Source organism: Miscanthus floridulus, chromosome 1 (genome assembly GCF_019320115.1).
Source record: "Miscanthus floridulus cultivar M001 chromosome 1, ASM1932011v1, whole genome shotgun sequence".
Taxonomy (NCBI): domain Eukaryota; kingdom Viridiplantae; phylum Streptophyta; class Magnoliopsida; order Poales; family Poaceae; genus Miscanthus; species Miscanthus floridulus.
This window is the reverse complement of record NC_089580.1, coordinates 181,742,211-181,762,010: the sequence shown is the minus strand read 5'-3', so window position 1 is coordinate 181,762,010 and position 19,800 is coordinate 181,742,211. Positions and strand designations below refer to the sequence as shown.

General features: G+C 44.9%; 2 protein-coding genes across 4 annotated transcripts; both read right to left on the bottom strand.

Annotated features, from left to right (window-relative positions):
• Positions 1 to 7,638: 7,638 nt before the first annotated feature.
• LOC136504381 (protein WEAK CHLOROPLAST MOVEMENT UNDER BLUE LIGHT-like 1) lies at positions 7,639 to 9,716 on the bottom strand. 2 transcript variants are annotated; one of them, XM_066499304.1, is made up of 2 exons: positions 9,599 to 9,716; positions 7,639 to 9,492 (listed from the first exon to the last, which is right to left on the bottom strand). In XM_066499304.1, exons 1-2 carry the CDS (start codon positions 9,695 to 9,697, stop codon positions 7,669 to 7,671), a joined length of 1,923 nt encoding a protein of 640 aa, XP_066355401.1. In that variant the 5' UTR covers positions 9,698 to 9,716; the 3' UTR covers positions 7,639 to 7,668. The 2 variants fall into 2 exon arrangements, with proteins under 2 accessions (XP_066355401.1, XP_066355406.1); XM_066499309.1 differs by having other exon boundaries at positions 9,585 to 9,669.
• A 1,275-nt stretch (positions 9,717 to 10,991) lies between these two features.
• On the bottom strand, positions 10,992 to 19,480 carry LOC136550362 (pre-mRNA-processing factor 39-1-like). 2 transcript variants are annotated; one of them, XM_066541912.1, is made up of 14 exons: positions 19,325 to 19,480; positions 18,904 to 19,230; positions 18,718 to 18,824; positions 18,044 to 18,273; positions 17,250 to 17,417; positions 16,642 to 17,002; positions 15,991 to 16,134; positions 15,068 to 15,220; positions 14,869 to 14,985; positions 14,475 to 14,555; positions 14,238 to 14,387; positions 13,312 to 13,572; positions 12,783 to 12,887; positions 10,992 to 11,522 (listed from the first exon to the last, which is right to left on the bottom strand). In XM_066541912.1, the coding sequence occupies exons 2-14, from the start codon at positions 19,184 to 19,186 to the stop codon at positions 11,376 to 11,378; spliced, it is 2,307 nt and encodes a 768-aa protein (XP_066398009.1). In that variant the 5' UTR covers positions 19,187 to 19,230; positions 19,325 to 19,480; the 3' UTR covers positions 10,992 to 11,375. The 2 variants fall into 2 exon arrangements, with proteins under 2 accessions (XP_066398009.1, XP_066398015.1); XM_066541918.1 differs by having other exon boundaries at positions 18,718 to 18,809.
• Between the last annotated feature and the right edge of the window lie 320 nt (positions 19,481 to 19,800).

Sequence of the window (19,800 nt, the reverse complement as noted above, 5' to 3'; positions counted from 1 at the left end):
TAGTACGCAACCAACACCATGTGCAGCATAATCAAAAGTCCTTTGTTCTAACTGACACAAAAGCTCCCTAATCTAGATTTGTGGAGTCTTTCAACTACAACGAAGCCCAGACAAGACCCTACAATTTAAAAGAAGACTCAAGTTTGTATTGCAAATTATAATAATATTGTGCGTGTCTGATAATATGTGTTATTATACACAACACTCGGCAATGTTGCTAGACACAAAACTTAACAACTTAACTTGGTTGCATATATGTATGCAAGAATGCACTTACCTCATGACTCTTGGTCTTTAATAGGAGTGATCGTGTTGGGCCGCTTGCATAGTCCACTGTTTTGGGTAGCACAACACACACATATATATGCGAGAATGCACTTACCTCATGACCCTTGGTCCTTTAACATGAGTGATCATGTTTGGCCTCTCGCATAGATTGAGTTGGGTCTCTTGCACATTCGACATTGTTCAGTATCACATCTAACCAACCATGTTGGCAATGATGTGGTGGTTGTCGGCTAAAAGTATAGATGGTGTGGGGCACCCTCGTCGACGTGAATCAACTCTACTCCCTCTGTACCTAAAAAGAGTCATTCTCGCTTCCCAAAAAGTCAATAATTTTTAACTTTGACCAAATATATTTAATAAAATATTAATAGATATGGTACATGATTAATATCATTAGGTAGATCATTGAATATACTTTCATAATAAACTTATTTGGAGATATAAATATTGCACGTATTTTCTACAAACCTAATCAAAGTTGAGAAAGTTTGGCCACCACAATTCCCATATCGATTCTTTTAGGGATGAAGGGAGTATGTCTATGACGTTGAGGCTAGGTAGGCAGGGGCGAAGGCAAGCAAGCTTGACATGGATTCTCATTCACTCTAGTTGTTTTTATCTTGGACGAAGGCAAGCAAGCTGGACATGGATTCTCATTCACTTTAGTTATACACACTATAGTTACAAGAGATAAGGGAGGTAGCTTTCCAAAGGAGATAGAGAGATAAGGGAGGCAGGAGACACCTGTAGTAGCAGTGTAGGGATAGTTGGATTCTGCAGCAATGCCTCCATGGTAGCAATCCACTCAAACGCCTTCCAGGCATACTAGCCAACACACCCAACTTGAATCTTGTGGAGTGATTCAATGGCTGCGAACCGTAGCAAAAGCCTAACAAGACCCTATGAATCCAATAAAGAATCGCTCTATTACTATTAGCAAATATTAATCGTGTGTTATGTGTTTGGAATGGACTTCTCCTATAGAATTTTTTTTATTTTTAACACTTTTTGTAAACTAATTTTAAATCTAAGACTATTTTATTTTTTTCTAAAACTAACACTTTTGGTCATGGCCTATTTCCCTGACACTGGTGAAATGCTTGTGCCAGCGCCATGCATGGTGGCAGCGGCGAGGGGGATGACAGTGGCGACGACCGAGGCGCTGACCGGTGACGTGGCTGGTTCTACCACGCCATAGCCCACGGTGTGGCACTGACGCTGCCAAGGCCCACGGCACAAGCACTGACACGCCAAGACCCACGGCGTGGCAGGACCTAGACGCAGATAGAAGCCGGTCAGCCTCAATTGCAACTGACCAGGGCTGCTGTCGGTGCTTGTAAACAACTACAAGTGTTGTCGCGACGCATTGAAACAATTATGAAGCAAATAAATGGAGTCCGTGCGCAAGTTGACAAGTTGCCACATAACATTTTTATTTGTTCAACATAAGTTCGACATAACCAACTAAGTCTGTAAGTTTCAGACAACAATATTTGTTCGACGTAACCAACTAAATCCTAGGAGTGTAAGGATCCCTCGGACGCTTCTATCTCTTCCAATTTGTAGGCAACACATTGGGAGTGAAGCCAACGTCAGTGTGGTCACGTTGCCGGTGCGTACGGCTCATACCCTGCAAGTATATGATATGCACGATTATTATAATCGTTATGATCGTTAGTTCATGGAGCCTATGTATTTAAAGAGACTATCTTTGTTACTACCTGTGAGGCTCCTTGGGTACCAAGCGGGGCACCACCTAGCTGAGACATGTCGATCTCGTCCTGCTGCCAAGGGTCCCACTGGTGGTACTGTATGTGGAAGCCCAGGGGGTCATCATCGTCGTCATCATCGTCCTCATCGTCCTCGTTTGTAGGGTCCTTCCTAGCGCTATAATGTGGTGGTGTACGCACAACGGAAGCGGCACCTATCACCGGCTGAGAAGAGTTGGCTGGTGTCCTCAAAGAGCCAGAAGACATGGCACCCGACCGCGCTGGGTAATCGGGTTACACCCAAGGAGTGTCCATGTAGCTCAACGTCTGAGCTAGCTTCCTGCAGCTCCGCTTCACCTTCTGCATGAATAGACGTTAAAGTTAGTGCATTTCCCAAACGCATATGCACTAAAGAAACATTTTCGGAACGGACAAGTTTATGTTTACCTCCACAAAAGCCTCGAGAACGCCTGGCCCCTGCCCTCTAGACTCCTAAAGCCAAAATGCTGCTTCGTTGGATAGGCTTGACAATTGTGTCGCCTAGGTACAGAAACATGGTTGGACAATTTTGGTACACATACTTAATACCAAATGGATAACAAATTGTACCATTCAAGTATCTTACCATGTATCTTTGAAGCGGGGCTCTCTATAGTTGTGTGTCGTCCCTAGTGGCAACGTCGTACACATCTTTGATCACATCTTCCCCATCGTCCTAGTCAATCGCCTCCTTAGTGTACGGGGGCTTGATATGTGTCGTCGTAGACCTATGAAGCCACCGCATGTACTCGTCAAAGGTGTGCTGGTCATGTGGGGGACCCGCACCGACCGGCTGCCGGTCCCTGGTCTACCGCAACTGGATGTACACGTTGTGTGTCACGCGCTAATCCTTGGTCTTGTACCTCTTCCTGCAGTCATACCTACAACAAAACGATTGTTAGTTGTACCATATACACCTCTAAATTATAGCTTTATTATTAATCGATAACGCACCCGTACAATTCTTGGTTGGTGGAGTAAAGCGGTGGTGGGTAGCCTATCATTCTTCCAAACTGCCTGCAAACCTTGATGGACAAGTGAATCTCGACCATATGGAAGAAAATAAGAGGGACATTGTAGTGATACTTGTCTAGATAGTCCTGGAGCTCCAGGAGCATCCCAAGGACACCAATGCACCTGAACATTTCATAATTGAGTTAGGTTGTGATATAGTGTACATCAAATAAGACACATGTATGATAGTAAAGAGAGCATAACCTAGTGCTGTGTCAGGATGTCGAGATAGTCCTGTGTACTCCCTATACTTGCTGCCTCGCATTCCCTCTAACTAACTCTGCTTAGTGTCTAGATATACAGAGCTGTAGGCAGTGTATCCCGCCCATTCCAATGCTGCATTGAACACGATAATGAATTAGCCATTAATAATTTCATCATATGTAACTGCCTCAAAAAATATAGTGAACTGAAGTACTTACAGGGAAACCAGTAACAAGGGGCCTCCCAATGGGCCATCATTCCCAATACCAAACCTGGAGTAGGTAGGAGCAACCCTCAAGATTCGCATACCCTGAGGTAGCGACGACAGGCAATGCATAGCTATCGATACATCCATGTTAGGACTGCGTTGCCCCAGCTGTATGCCGCTATGTTATCCCACTGGCTGACGTAGTGTGTCAAGAAAGATCCAGTTGATGGTGTTGCCCAAGGTGTCTAGGAATAGGAAAGCACCAAGGAAGTGCTAGAGCCACACTCTAGCGAACCTATCGATCTGAGCCTCATCAGCCTATGGGTCCAAGTAATCAAAGCGCTCTGTGATCCACGACAACAAAACACCAGAACTTTTCCTGAAATTCACCAAAGAAAATGAGACCCGATGGTTGCAGGAAAGCAATGCAAGTATTAAATATGCTTGAATTGCTCACTTATTTTTCTTGGAAACCTCGTCGTCCTGGTGGAAGAAAGCCAGTGAACTGAGCCACCAGCTCCCTCCAATGATCGTTATCAACTATACCTATCACTGGAAGTCCCCCCAACCGAAGGCCAAAGATAGCCTTCATGTCCTGCATGGTCAAGGTCATCTCGCCGCAAGGTAGGTGGAACGTGTGGGTCTCAGGCCTCCACCTGTTATAAGAATAGAACGACTGTTAGTTACCTCAAATTTGTTATAAGAATATTTACATACAATGAAGGCACTCGCACCTGTCTACAGCTACAACAAGTAGTGCTGGGTCAAGGGGTGGAAGATCGTAGTTGACAATACGGACAAGCTCGAGGAAGCCGACTCACCGTATGTACGGCACGTAACGCTCGTCCCACTGATGCGCCCTAGTGTGCGTGCAGGGGCCTCAAAGGAGGCAAGGGCACCTCTGCGTCGATGTCAGTCAAGAAGTGTGCTCGGTGCAGGCCGTCGTACTCTACCTCAAGAAGGGGGTACAACTGGTGCTACGTGAGAGGGGCCATCCTGTTACAAATTGATAAACAAAGGGTTAGAGTATTCAAATTAACAATATTCAAATTAACATTACGTAGCATTGCAAAATTTGAACTACATGTTATGCAATAGGAACATAATATGAAAGCACATGTATATATTCAAAGTAACATTAACAGACATAGTAAACAACTTCACTAGAAAAATAAACAACTTCTATATATGGACCTGCTGCCCTCGTCTTCTATGACTGCAGGCATCCGTGGCGCGGCGGGCAGCCGTCGTGCGTGGTCGGAGGGCGCGGTGGGCGGCCGGAGGGGGTGGCACGCCAGCGTGCGGGCACAGCGGGCGGCCGGTGGCCATGGCTCGCCGACGTTCATGGCGTGGCCAGTGCGTGCGGGCGTGGCGGGCGCGTGTGGGCGCAGCATGCGCCAAAGAATAGGGCGGCGGCGGCATGGCTTCTTGATGCCCCAGCGGTGATCTGCTCGCTTTGGGGCGGAGACCACGCGCGCACATAGCAGGGCGGCAGTGTGGCTCCCTTTTGTGGCCATCGACGAACTCGTGAAGGAGCTTGACAATGCCATCTTAGTTCTTAAGGTAAGTGAAAAGCGTTTTACTGATCTTAGGGTTGGGGATTGTTACCGGATTTGGGTAATTTGCATTCCTAGGGTTCGGATTTGGGCAAAAGCTGGGGCTTAGTGTTGAAGTTGATTCGACTCCCCTCCTTCCCGGTGCTTAAGCGAAACCCTATATTCTGATTTGGCTTAAAGAACTTTGAATCGGACAAATCCGAGGCTATTTAGATCTTAACCAAACACTAATTAGGTCTTAGGGTTCAAGAATTAGGACTAAGCGGCTTCTCGGATACCAATTGTTAGAACTTATACGTAGACAAGATCTTAATTAACCTAATTACATGAACGCCTAAAATAAAATTAGGACTTTAATCAATCTTACTCGCTTGAAGATGCACCTAAGGCCACGATGACCTTCGCCTGCTGGATGCAGGCACACTGTCGTCGGATGTAGAGTCGCGGTATGGTTCTGGGCGTCGTCGTCGCCGTGGCGCGCCGGCGTTCATGGCGCAGTCGGCGTGGCGCGTCGGCGTACGTGGCGGCGGCCAGCGGGGCGGGCGGACGCTGCCGGCGGGCGAGCGGGCGTGCGGCCGCGGCCGACGGGCAGGCGCGGCGGCGGGCAGGTAGACAGAGGGAGGGCGGCTCGCGAACGATATTTACCTGGGACTGCCGCGCCGTGAGGGATGGCGCGGCACTGCCGCGTCAAGATCGATGGCGCGACAGAACCTGCCACGTCACCGGTCAGCGCCCCGGTCAGCGCCACGTCATCCCCCTCGCTGCGCCACCATGCATGGCGCGGCACAGGTGTTTCGCCGCGTTAGGGAAATAGGTGTGGTCAAAAATGTTAGTTTTAGAAAGAAAAAAATAGTGGTAGATTTAAAATTAGTTTACAAAAAATGTTAAAAAAATCCTCCTGTACATGTGCCCTGTTGTTTGACCAGGGTCATCACGCCTTCCTATCTCCCGTCTACGCTACTCGGTACGGCTACCTTGTTGGTGCTAATGACATGGGCCTGGTGTCTGTCAGACACATACACCGGTGTTGGCACCCGTGTCAATGCCAACCGGATGAACTACTGGTTTGTGAGGTTGGTATAGGGACCCTCTCCTGGCACGTACCTACGCCCTGCCGGCGTTGTCTGGTGTCTGGCTTTGAACTCCTGGATGCACTTCCAACGCAGGACAACCACATGTGTCTTCGTGGTAATGTTTTTTTTTCCTAGGGGCAAATGCTCCATATACATCCAACCGTAATATACATGGAGGCATATGTCCCTAAGGGAAAATTTGCACCTACACCATACCGATCGTCACCCACGCTTGTCAAGCATGTGCCTGCCATCAAACTCTTGGTCACCAGCAACACCAGGTTGAACGTTCAGGTGTGCCCCTTGTGCTATGCTACGCAGCCTCTCCTTTTTTTCCCCTCGCGCCACCACACGGAGGGAGGCATCTGGTCATTTTCTCTTTGTGCCCAATGACCCAAATTAAAGTTAAGAATATGTTTTCTCGTTGCTACGATGTCCTAGTCCTTTAATGGCTCCGTTCGCTTGGAAGAATTTTAGAGGAATCTGGATAAATCTGGAGAAATTTGTGAGAGAAAAACACTATTCCAGATAAAAAAAACAGATTAAGCCGGATTTAAGGACACGCGAACTGGAAATAGCTTCCCTCATAATAAAATACCAGAAGCGACACATAGGGCGTTGCATAGAAAGTGAACCAATGCCTTGTATAGAAAAGACAAACTGAACACACTTAATTATTACAAAAAATAAAGAGAAAAAACAATAAAACTGCAACAATAAAAAAAATCCCGCATGCTGGGCATTGCACGATCAAAGCTTCTTTACAAGCGGCTTCACCTAAGAAAAAAGCCAAAGAAGACAGACTTAGGTGGTTTCATCCTTCTAGCATAAAAAAACGGATTTCCCTCGCTCTCGTGGAACTGTTTTAGAGGTATTATTAAGTAGGGCGAAACTGTTTTAGGAGCTAATATTAAGTAGGGCTCCATCTGAAACGATAGAGAAGGCAGAGCCAAAACCCCTTAAGAAGCCATGAGGGTTTAAATATAGTTAACGCAACATCACCAACGGCCCATGATGGCAAATTGGACACTGTCTCAGCGTGAGATTAGTGTGAATTAATTAATTGGATCGCTCTATTAATGATTGAATATCCTGTAATACATTCACCTCACTTCGATTAATAGCCAATTATTTAGTTCCAGACAGGCCCCGCTCCTTATAATTTGAGAAATAAAGTAGCTCCCTTTAAAAAAAAAATACAGTACTACTTTGTACGTAGCATTTGAAGATATAGCACTTACACTTGTTGGAAAGGCGATAGGCTTTTTAATTCTAATATTGAGCAAAGATATCAGTTTAGATCTTAAGTTTTTTCACTCTCTCTATATCATATCAAATCTTTGGACACATGCATGAAGTATTAAATGTAGATAAAAAAATAACTAATTACATAGTTTGATTGTAAATTACGAGACAAATCTTTTGAGTCTAGTTAGACCATGATTAGACAATAATTATCAAATACAAACAAAAATATTATAGTACCGAATACTGATTCGTAACCTCAAACTAATGCAGGCCTCAATCCTTCGATACGAGTCCAGGCTTTCTGCAGCGGCAACACTGAAACGGAACATTCACTTGTACTTCATGTTCAGCACCTTTCCCAGCGTCAAGCAGCGCGGCGGCGGCATGTCCTCTCCTCCCGGCCGGGCACTCCTCAGTGCCCTGGACGGCGTCCCTGACGTACTAGACGACGTCGGCCGCGGCCGCGCGGGCGTAGTCGGACGAGCCCCCTCGCGCGCCGCCGCCGGGCGCCAGCCGTCCTCCGAGTCCGACGTCGCGCGCCGACGCGACGGGGTGTGCTTCCTCCTGATCTCCTCCCGCAGCTCCCGCTCCAGCGCCGCCTTGGCCTCCTCGGCCAGCTCCGCCCGCCGTACGGCCTCCTCCAGGCTGAACCGCAGGTCGCTGATCTCCGTGCGCGCCTCGTCCAGCTGCTTGTCCTTGACCGCGACGTCGGCGCCAGCGCCGGCGTCGCCGCCCGTCGACACGAGCACGTACCCGTCCAGCTGCCTGGTCCCCTGCCCAGGCTCGGGCTCCAGCTCCTTCGTGTAGAACTCGTCCTCGTCTTTGGAGACGATCTCCGTGGCGAAGGCGCAGGTATCTGAGCTGCCTTCTCGCGGCGTGGAGGTCGGAGCTGCGGCCGGCTCTGCTCGTGGTTCTTGGTTCGCTGCGCTCGCGACGTCGTCAGCCTCGGCGATGCTGATGACGTCCTTGGCATCAGAGTGCACGCTCTGGAAATCGTCCCTGGAACTCTCGAGGACAAAGCTGGCGTCAGCCTTCGTATCCACGTGATCTTGCACAATGACATCATTCGCTTGGCACGTCGTAAAGTCTGGAAGTGCGCCATCCGGCTCAGCTGGTTCCTGATTGCTGTCAGCTTCGGTACATTTGAATTTGACACGTGGTTGATTGGCATAGTTATCTTCTCCAGAGATTTTAGCAACAAGGCATCTTGTTTCTTGAGCATCGGAGTTCCCTTCAGCCACTGTCGTGTCCCCAACCATCACTGCTGCTCCTTGTTTATTCTGATTCTCAGCTAAATCCTCGGATATACCAAATTCCATCTGGCTGCCACCAGATGGAACGGCATGAGAATCCTGTCTGAAGATCTCATCAGAGACAAAGGATAATCCTGGTGAGTGCTGAAACGTGAATTCCAGCTCCGCTTCAGTATCTTCCACTGCTGTTTGTTCACGTCCCTGAACCTGATCATGACCATCCAAGTTGCTGCAACCGGCAGCACTGAGCACCGTCGTTGCATCAGAATCTCGTGGTGGCGACACGTAAATCTCCTTGGCCTGCTTCAGCTCCGCCCGCAGGTACTCGACTTCCACCGTCTTCGCCAGCAGCTCCATCTCCATGCGCTCCATCATCTCAATCTGCCTCCTGATCACCTCCAGATTCCTGTCAGAGTCAAGCAACTGGAGCGTGGACTCCTGAAAGAAGACGGACCTCTCCTCCTCCGCCCTGATCGCCGCGACGGCGGACGACAGGACCGTCTCGTTGAGCTGCAGTATCCGCGCCAGGGCGTCCTTGGTGCCCTCCCTCTCCAGGATGGCCCTCGTCTCCATGGCCTCCACCTCTCGCAGCACGAAGGCGACCGACTCCCTGGCGGCGTCGAGGTCGGCCCTCACGGCGGCCAGCTCGCCCCTCAGGGCCTCGCACTCGCCGTCCGTCTCCGACTGCCGGCTCATGATGCTGATGTTCTCTGCCTCCAGCTGGGCGATGCGGAGGTGCGCGTCCATGCAGTCTTTCTTGTACTGCTCCGAGAGCCCCTGCACGGCCTTCTGGAGAGCCTCGACCTGCATCGTGGCTTGCTTGTGCTGGTTCTCTCTCAATTCCAGCTGCAGCTTGCAGGTCGCGAGCTCCTTGGTTAAGATGGCAATCTGATCTTCCTCCTGCATAGGCGTTTTAGTACCAACAAGCATGTGTGTGATTGATTTATGTCAGCGTTAGAACGAAGCGAAATGGAAATAGCGAGTGCAATTACAGCTAGTGACGCACATTCCCGTGTGGACTAAGCCTGCTCTGTTCGCTTCCCCGGTCGAAGAGATCCACTGCTGCCTTCACGGATTCTACTGGCGTAGTGTCGATCTCGGCCATCGGTTATCGTGCGGTTTCCTGTCGATATCTATGTTTACACAGTGACAACTCAGAGATCTAACGCGCGAGATGGGTGACTGAATGAAGAAATTTTTTGCAGGGCTCCGTTTCTCCCAAGATATCGACAGGAAAGCTTACGTGCCTAGTGCAAGAGCTGAGCTGAGCAGGTCATTCACAGCACAGGTGCATCGATAGATCCTGGACTGGACAGAGAGACAGCCCAAGTGTGCGTGCTAGACGATGGGCCGCCGACCGTGCGACGAGGATATCGGGGGCTAGAGGGGTAGATATATAGGCAAATCCGCAGGGACACGCGGAGCCGGCAAAGACGAGGCGCCGTGGCAAACGAGACGAGATGGCGCACGCCACGCATGCGGCCGCTGCCCGTTGCAATCCAAGGAAACTGTCCACAAGGCCACGAGGCGACGGCGCGCTTTGGGCGTGGAGACCGCGGCGGCGATGCAAACGACGACGCGATTTCGGCTTGTGGGCTTGTGGCGCTGTCGCATCGCATGTTTCGGTGCGTTCGACCGAGCGCGGCTTATCCGCCTGCGTTGGGCACATATTCGGTCTCGTGTCCACCGTGGTGGCTGCGTCGAAGTCCGGGCACCTGCCTGAATATCCTCACATCGCTGCGTCAAACGCCGAACGCTTGCCTGAATATTCTCGTATCGCGATCGCTAAGACTCCTACGTGTAGCAAACCCGCGGGGCACGAGAGTGCGTATGCACTGCCATACAGGCATAGCGGCCAGTTTATGAATTATGACAGTACACTATCTGTGCTATAATAAATCAATTTCTAGACTCATCCTAAGTCAAATTATTTTAAATTTGATAAAATCTATTTAAAAAATGCACCAATATTTATGACATCATACTAGTATCAATAGGTACGCCATAAAATACATTTTCAGAATATGCTTATTTGGTGTTATATATATTGTTACTCTTCCTTATAAAGCTACTGAATCTCCCTTCCAAATTAGTCAAAGTCACATTTTCAGAATATACTTATTTGGTGTTATATACTTATATTATAACTCTTCAATATAAAGTTACTAAACCTCAGTTTCAAAAAAAAAAAGTTACTAAATCTCCCTTCCAAATTAGTGAAACTCAAGATAGTTTGACTTAGAGTGACTCTTTGGAGTTCTTTTGAGACATTTGACTTAGAGTGACTCTTGGAGTTCTTTTGAGAGAGTATAAATCAGTAAACTGTGTAGTTGGAGATCTCGAGACATTAGCTGACAATTTGTTCGGAGGGCTTCACCAGTAAGCATGCTTGACAGGAATTCCGCTATCACCAGTGGTGGAAACAAAATTTCGCACTCCGAAAGCGGGCATGAACAGTGAATAATATCGATTATATGTTCATATGCATGGTTAACACTGCTATCCCGTCTACATTAAAAATTACGCTATTGCAAGAAAACAATGGCAATTCCTAGCGACAGATGCTAGCAACAAAAATGCTGACTACACAAATCTCAAATTTGTTCTCAAGTGATCATCTCGTCGATAGCATCCGTCTAAAGGGGAGCTAAACAATGGCAGTACAGAGGGTCTTGCGATGCCTTTGACCTCTCGTATTGACAAGCCTGCTGATTAGACTGCAGAACCACACATGCCAAAAGGCAGATTAACAGGCTCGCCGGATTGCCATCCAAGATTACTGATCAGTAGTAGGTTGTGCCATAATAAGGTTGAGGAGCTGCCGCAGGCTGCTGAGGGTAAGCTGATGCCGGTGTAGCTGCTGGTACCACTGCTGGCACTGGAGCTGCTGGAATTGCTGTAGGTTGTGCGTAGCTTTGTTGTGTATAGGTCTACAGTATGCACAACAGTTTGCATCAGACAGAATCCTTCAACAATTTCAAAGCTACTATGGTGACCAAAGGGCGTACCCAGTGCAAAGAGCTCCCGCTCTGTGCTAGGTCTGGGGAAGGGTGTCAGTGGCAAGCCTTACTCTCGCCTGTGCAATGCGAGGAGACCGCGACTCGAACCCGGGACCTTCCAGTCACAGGCGGTAAGACTCTACCGCTTGCACCAGGCCCGCCCTTCTATGGTGACCAAGATAGAAAAAAGATTACTGGACAATTAGGTATATCAAGTAGCTCCAGTAAAACCTGACCACTAAATGCTATTAGCGAGCATGATACTCAACAAGACCAATGCGCATGCAACACAGTTGGTTCATATCTGCCAGTGGTTACACCGACTGTATACTAGTATAAAAAAAAATATGATGTGGTTAAATAGGCAACGCTAATACCATGCTGACTGAAAACTAGTTTCCAGTCATCATATATCAAACATCTGATGCCAAACCACTAAACCAATGGCCCATCCATTTGTGACGGTGTTTCCCTCATGCGTTGTTTTCAGCTGCTCGGCCCACCCCCACCCAATATCCATATCTACAGCGGCTCTCCTGGCGCCCTCCAGCGGTTCCATTTTTTTCTCCCCCACCCTGAAATCCATCACCTATCCCAATTCCGGTGTCGTCCTAGTGCACACCCCTGCCGGAACTGCTCCCTGTGCACAAGCTTGATCAACGGAGGTCAAAGAACCTTGGCAAGCCCACTGCCCCTCTAACCCTATACCAAACACATGTTCACACAGTCAACTGAGTGGATTCTCGTTCAGTCACCTGAACAATAGGAGTCGTGCTAGAAAAAACAGTTGTTGTCAATAGACTTAATGTTATCACCTGCTTAGTTAAACAGATCACATGCAACTATCTAACAGTGCCATGTTTGGGTAAAGATTGCTTCAGAACTAGTCCACACCAGAATAGAGCAAGCTATGAACTTAAGGAAATTCTTGAAACAGAGAACTAAAGACCAAACAGTTACAACCCAAAACACAAATGTTGGTAGCTTAACTCTGTCGTGACCCAACCCTTTTAAACTCAAATTGATACCCTAATGTTATTTTCCTAATTTCAAAACTGAATACAAGTGGATAATCTGGATGGGGGGAAGAGTGCATGACAGCATTCATTTGCAACAAAATTTAGGAAGATACCTTAATGTGCTATAATTGAGAAGCATTCTGTAAATTTAGGCAGAAAACAAACACAATACCTGAGCAGAGTATGATGGAGGATAAGCACCATAGGCAGCTGCTTGAGGAGCAGGCTGAGGCATTTGATGGCTGTAGTCATAAGTTCCATATGCAGGATACGTAGCCTACAATGCAAAAAGTTGAAGTCATACACAAAAATATACAGTCAAAGCACTATAGCACAAATTTATAGCCAAACAAATAATAAGAGTGACTATTTCTAAAAATCAAAAGCTCTGTGGATATAATGATTCAATCCTAAGTTTTGAAAGAATCATAGGAATAAAAAAACAACTCGCAAAAAGGGTTCCAGAATCAACATGTTTCAACATTGCAATAGCTTAGTGAACGTGCGCGATAGCTACAAGTTCACGAAGAATGACAAGAGGCATTGAGAAAAATAACCACCAAACTTCTGTCCACTGTTGGGGAGGAATTAGAAATACAATCAGCAATGTCACTTTTCTTTTCCAAAATGTATCTTATCTTGATCAGTGCAGCAAAGAAAATCATAGAACTAAAACATGCAGATTTAAATGAATATGTGACCTGCTGTGCATAAGAAGCTCCCCATTGTTGCCCAGATGCTTCAGAAGTTGCAGGCCAAACAGGAGGATTGGAAGCATTTGGATCAGTTCCCGTGGCTGACTGTGTAGCCCCAGTTTTAGCAAATTTGTCCCTGTCTGACACAACAGCATCATCTCCTTTCCGTTTCTTTGATGGCAGAATGCTTCTCTTACATGAAAAAAGAGTTGTATGCCGAGTTAAAGCCTTCTTGATTGACTTTGCATCCCCAAAGAGATCCAAAAACTACAGACAAATCAGAAATGAATCAATAATCTATCAAGCTGGTGAGGCCAAAAATAAAATAGCAAAAACTTTGACTTTAGGTCAGAAACCCCAAACAGAAGTCTATCTTACATAGAACTAACATTAGAAGATTACTATATTTAATAACTGTGCATACAGAGATCATCGGGATTAATTGTATTTGACTTTAAGGAGAGTTCCACATCTATATACAACTTCTATTGCATTACCTAAACAAAATAAAAAATGCAGAACTTGGTTCGAAATTGAAATTTCCTAACAGTATTACAATCTCCTTCATGTTCCCAAAGCCCAGCAATTAAATCATACTTAACAGTTACTCCCTCCATTCCAAATTATAAGACATTTTGACTTTTCTAGATACGTTGTATTTGCTATGCACATAGATAAACACTATGTCTAGATACATGATAAAAGCAATGTATCTAGAAAAGCCAAAACGTCTTATAATTTGGGACGGATTTAGTATATATGATGGTCCAAGATTAAAGGCAGATGCATATTTCATGTTCCAAAATGATCACTTAATAGTTAATACTTCAAGTTCCCAAATGATTACAATTAACATTTATCCTTAATAGCAATCAAATCATCAAATGGTATTACAATCTACTTTATGTTCCCAAAACCAACCCATATTTTACCTCTAAAAATATGGAAGATATTTCTTCTTTGTCAACTAGACTTGCCACCTCTCCCTGAGATGATTCAGGTGTAACAAACTTCTCCACAAGTGAGCCTAAAAATTCAATACGCTTTTCGCATGGAAAAATCGACTCTAGATGGATGACAGCCTGTAAAATAAATGTAACATTAGTTAAATTAAGGGCAACAAAGAAAAGAAATTGAAATAATTTTGTATATGTCGTAAAAGTTTTAACCTCAAGCACTGGCTTTGTTACATTTAACTGCTCATGCAGCACATTTAATATCTCCCTTGCCTTCTCCAAGTCTCGGACGGCCTACACATTTCAAAGAACACATTAAATTCACTAATATGGGTGTTGTTTAACTCAATCAACTATTGGTCAAACAAAAAAAAGAAAAAATAAAGGACATCTCCTAGATGGCTAGATTCAAACAAAACTGGAGTGCTTCAGAAAGCTATCGTAAGATGTACAGTAGATAAAATCATCTTATCATAAGTTTTGATCGTCTGAAAAACTTACAGAAAGGCGTATTTTTGTATAATAATTTAGACAAGCATGTGAATGATGGGGTTTTCATTAATAATATTAATAATACTAATAAGATATATTGTGATAAAAAAATTACCAAAAATAAGAAACGGGAGTACTGAATAAGCAACGTTGGCAAGAGCTGGCTCTGTTCCTTTCCCTTCTCAGCAGCGATGGCCTTTTCATAAACTGTGCAGGATAATTCTTTCTCTCCCTACAAACATAGACAGCTTAAACAAACTCTTGCACATTAAAAATGAAAAAGAAACATGATAGTTGTTAGTACAAAGTCATACCAGGCGGTGTTCCATATTAGAATGCTTCACAATGGCCTCTAGAAAGCCAGGACATAAATCTGAGTAAAGATGCTGATATTCTGCACGTGCTCCAGAAATATCCCCATTAAGCTCCTTAAACCTCGCACTAAACAGATGGATCTCCGGCTGCTTCTGTGAAACCGGTGTGTAGATATTAGCAATATATTCTCATTTAGCTCATGGAATTTCAGGAAGCTTTATTTCAGATCTCATAAACCAAAATTGACCATGACAGTACAGTTTCAAGTTTTAATGCTTTTCAAAGTATCAGTGTCCAATCTAAAGTTTTGGAAATCCAATCCCAAATCAGAACACCAACAGAAAAATTCCATAGAGTATATATACATTAGAAATCCTACAAACTACGTAAATTTAATGTATTGCGTTTCCATTTTGTTCTTTTTGCTGGCGTTCCTTAATGGCAATATGGAATCTGGAATAGAAGAAACACTCATCTAAGATGACATGCCACAGCGAAAAATACAACCATGAATATGAGAGACAGAATTTTGGTTAGATCCGCATTGAAACCTAGCTGATAGTACATATGCATACAGGAGTATATGGAACATGCAAGATAAGAGGAAATGGAATGCTACAAGTACAAGGTAAAAACATAAAGTGTCATCATGTATTCCCTAAATTTCTTTTCCCAAGGTGTAACAGGATTTGAGGAAGTCCTTCAAGGTATTCTTTGATCATTAATTTCTCTTACATAATCGATTACTAAAAAAATAATTTATTACTAAAAGACATGTGAACTAAATCTATTGTGTGCACTAAACATACATATGTTTTTACTAATTGATGACCGAAATTTACAGTGTTGCTTTTCTGAATCCTAATACACCCTACACTTTTAGTGGGAGAAGCACATTGTCATACTAGTTATGAAATAATACCTTCACAAACACATGAGTAGCACGAGCCAGGGCATTGTTTGCTAGATCTAGACTCCCTTTATCCTCCATACATTGCACATAGCGGATCCAGAATTCTGAATAATTAGCACATGCAATTACACACCTTTCATACAATTTGATAACCTGAAAACAGTTTAGCATAACATCAGAAGTCTTGTGTATGAGAGGAAGTAAAGGGGGTAAATAATGATAGTAAGGATATGGTATTGACAAAAAAAAAAGAGAAGTTCACACAGATTACTCCATTAGCTGATTACGGAGGCCCCTCCATAAGAAAGGAGGGACCATCCTGCTCGATAGATAGATGGTTAAGAAGGTGAGCATTAAGCAAATACCTGCATATATGAGATTAAAAATTCAAAACTGGTATTTTGTACCATATATCATGAACCCAGAACGACCACTGCCAAATGAAAGTTTGGAGTACTTAGCCTCATCGAAACCAAACATTATGTCCACGCTCTATCCTCAGTTCAATATCCCATTACAAAGGAAGCTTCGTCCAAATACTAGCCGTTAAAGGATATAGTGGAGCCAATAAGACTGGATTGTAAGTTATAAGATTCCAAGCGTTCCATAAAATCTACTAAATAAAAAGGACAAAGGGTTTCTAGAATTGTAAAAGCATACCTTATTAATGTCTTCTTCCTTCTCGATAAAGTCAAGGTAGTTATGCCAATTTTCAAGCTCTGGATTGTCAAGAGGCTTGACGTGAAAATATGGCCTTCTAATAGCTAGCTCAAAACCAATAATCTTAGATTCATACTCTTTAGCCTTCTTGTACATCTCTTCCCTCATGGAGACATACTTTGCAAGGTTCTCTGCGTCTGTTGAAGATGAAATTTCTGGTTGACCAGGCTTATCGACATCATCGGGATGTGCCTCACCATCAGGCGCTTGAGCACTGGTCTCAGACGTGACAACATACACCGAGGCTTCTTCTGCAGTAAGTATTTCTGAAAAACTGTGCTTCGAAGCCAATTCCTTGAGGCTGCGTAAAAATAATGATTAGTACCACAAAAGCCAAAATGGTATAGTGATGCACATGCATTACTTCAGTTCACACATGGCAGACATAACTGTCGTCAATGATATGTTTATTAATCAACTCATCAGACAACAAAGCTATCAATTAGCGCAGATAACAAAAGATAGATAACATTCATATTAACACACAAAAGAAAGCTAAAGTTCGAAAATTTGAATATAAACACACAGAAATATGTGAAAAAACTTACCAGTTAAAATACCGATCAAGCTGCTGGATGGGATGCTCCAATACTCTTGTATATATAACAGCTAGATGACTCCAAGCCTCCAGTGACTCTTCATACTTAATATACTCATCCCACAAAATATTGGAACGATAATCTGTTCCAACGTATGCCAAGCCACGTTCAAACAGTCTGTAAGAAACCACGAGGCAGAGAAAGTTACTCCAAAGGTTGAGCAGAGTTACTGATTCACAACAAAACAAGAGACAAAATAACAGAACATGCAATGGATGATGCCTGGCAGATGCAAAGGCAGTAGCTATTTACATCCAAGGAGGACGACATTATTCATGATAGGCATATTTCTACTTTACTTATATGGCCACATATATGTAGAGTTTAAAGCATCTTTGATCAAATAAGCATGTTAATATGTCATATAAAAGCTAATGTATGAAGTATGAACTGACATAGGCTCAAAAGAAATGACTACATCAAGACTGAGTTCACAAAAGGCCAAATAAATACATTATGCTTAGCCCCTAAAGGTAGGTATGGTATTAACCATTGGCCTGTTGAAATTCAGAGGCATACAATCACTCTAATAACATAGAAAAAATTTTACATATCCATTTTCAGATAGACTATGCTCCCACACAAAGTGCAGAAGTGAGCTATGACAATTCTTAAGAACTTAGTCAAGAATTTATGTATGATAATATAGAATTCAAATGCCCAGTCATTTCAAGTAATCAGAAGACAGAAACCCTAGGTACAGAAGCTTCATTGGAACAGGCATATTGTGTATGGATAGCTACCTTCGGATGATATCTGGGTCATCATATGTTGAAATTGCGAACTGACAATAGTTATACCAAATGTCCACTGAATAAGTAACTGCAAGAACTGCTCGTTCATACACCTCTATAACTTTACTAACGCCATCAAGTCTCGCTTCATGATCAGCATATTTCTTCCAATACCCAAAGCACAGAGGGAATTCCGCAAGAAACGAATCATACACTTTCCGTATCTTCAAAATATTGTTCTGGACGAGAAAATACAAAAGCATGCATTAGGACTTAGCACAAAGATTGTCATCAAATCAAATAGGTCTGATTTTTATGACTGGTTAATCAGATTGAATTCGAATTAAGTATACTTTATTCGAAACACAAAATAGCGAAGGTCACTCAAGACTACAGCAGGGGAAACTAAAGCATTAGATGCATAAAAACTTCAATTTGACAATAGGCAACACAAGGATCCATAGTCTGCTAGCAGGATAGAGACCGAGAGAAAAACAAGGAAGCAACTGATCGTACAACAGAATAAATGCATCATTACAATATGCCCCAAATCAAAGCCATGGGCAAATAATTGCAGATTGACAAATAGCTTATAGTTATAAGCTGCTGCCGAAATCGGCTCATTTACACACAAAGAATGTTACAACAATGGTTGTATCGGTAAGCAGCTAACCAAACATTACCTCAGCATCTTTCTCCGTTTCATCAATAAGCGCGGTCCAGGCATTAAAATCTAAGGAATTCGCAGTAACAACACTCCATAATCTAGCCTCTTCTGCTGAAAGCACAGCTGCATAAGAAAGCGGCACGTTACGAGCAAACAGAAGGTAGGATGCCAGATTAGGCGAGCCTGCAAGTGCAATATTTACCTTCCTCGTAGTATGGCTCAGGAACCGGCTCGCCCATCTCGTTGGTGACGGCTTCGCCGTTCTCTGCAGCTCCTGTTTGGTAATTAGCCATATCGCCAGCCGTCCCATTCAACGCCGTGTGCTCGGCCTGGTAGGCAGAGGCATCAGCTGCCTGAGCACCACTGTCGGGGGCCACGGCGCTTCCGCCGGTCACAGCCGAGCTAGGTGGATTGCCAGTCGCAAAATCAAAAGCCGCGGCACCAGAGTCCGCGCTGCCGACCGCTGCGCTGTGATCTTGCTCCATTGCGCGCGAATCGCAGGAGCCGCACCCCGGACCAGCGTGAAGCCCTAAGGCGAAGAGACAGAGAGCGGATGGTTAAATTAACGCGCAAGAAGTGGTAGAAGGCGTGTAAAGATGAGAAGAAGGGCGAGGGGCACGCACCGGAGAGCCGCCGATGAGAGGCACTAGCCGGGGAGTGGAGGCGGGGTAGACGCGCCGGCGAGGAGGCGGAGGGGGTTAGGGTTGGATCGGGGGGCGTAGCGGCGTGGATGGAAAAGAGAGGATTGGAGCCTTGGAGGAGGCGCGGAGAGATGGACTGGAGATGGGTACAGGGAGCTCGAGGGCTTGCGGCTAGCAGGCCGACGTCGCACGCGAAGGGTTACCTAGCCCACACGTGCTGTGTGCGTTGGACCAAGTTAGGCCTTGGTCCCAGGTCTGTTTTGCTACCTCCGAACTTCCGTACCCTGAATAAGGCCCAATTTAGTAGGATTTCTAAAGAAATGGTTTTCACATAAAAATGCTAGCGAAGCTATGCTTAGAGCACTCGTAATACATAATTTACCATAGTTTCTATGTGTATTATTACCCTGTCATCTAAACATTTTGCTAATGTGGCAAGCGATTTAATAAGGAAAGAG

What these genes read in the sequence shown, in the direction of transcription:
- LOC136504381 (XM_066499304.1), bottom strand. Translation starts at nt 9,697, where the DNA reads ATGGCCGAGATCGACACTACGCCAGTAGAATCCGTGAAGGCAGCAGTG. An exon ending in GGCTTAGTCCACACGGGAAT is followed by an intron (nt 9,493 to 9,598) that starts GTGCGTCACTAG and finishes ACGCCTATGCAG; the next exon opens with GAGGAAGATCAGATTGCCAT.
- LOC136550362 (XM_066541912.1), bottom strand. Translation starts at nt 19,186, where the DNA reads ATGGAGCAAGATCACAGCGCAGCGGTCGGCAGCGCGGACTCTGGTGCC. An exon ending in AAACGGAGAAAGATGCTGAG is followed by an intron (nt 18,274 to 18,717) that starts GTAATGTTTGGT and finishes TTTCTCGTCCAG; the next exon opens with AACAATATTTTGAAGATACG. An exon ending in GACCCAGATATCATCCGAAG is followed by an intron (nt 17,418 to 18,043) that starts GTAGCTATCCAT and finishes GGTTTCTTACAG; the next exon opens with ACTGTTTGAACGTGGCTTGG.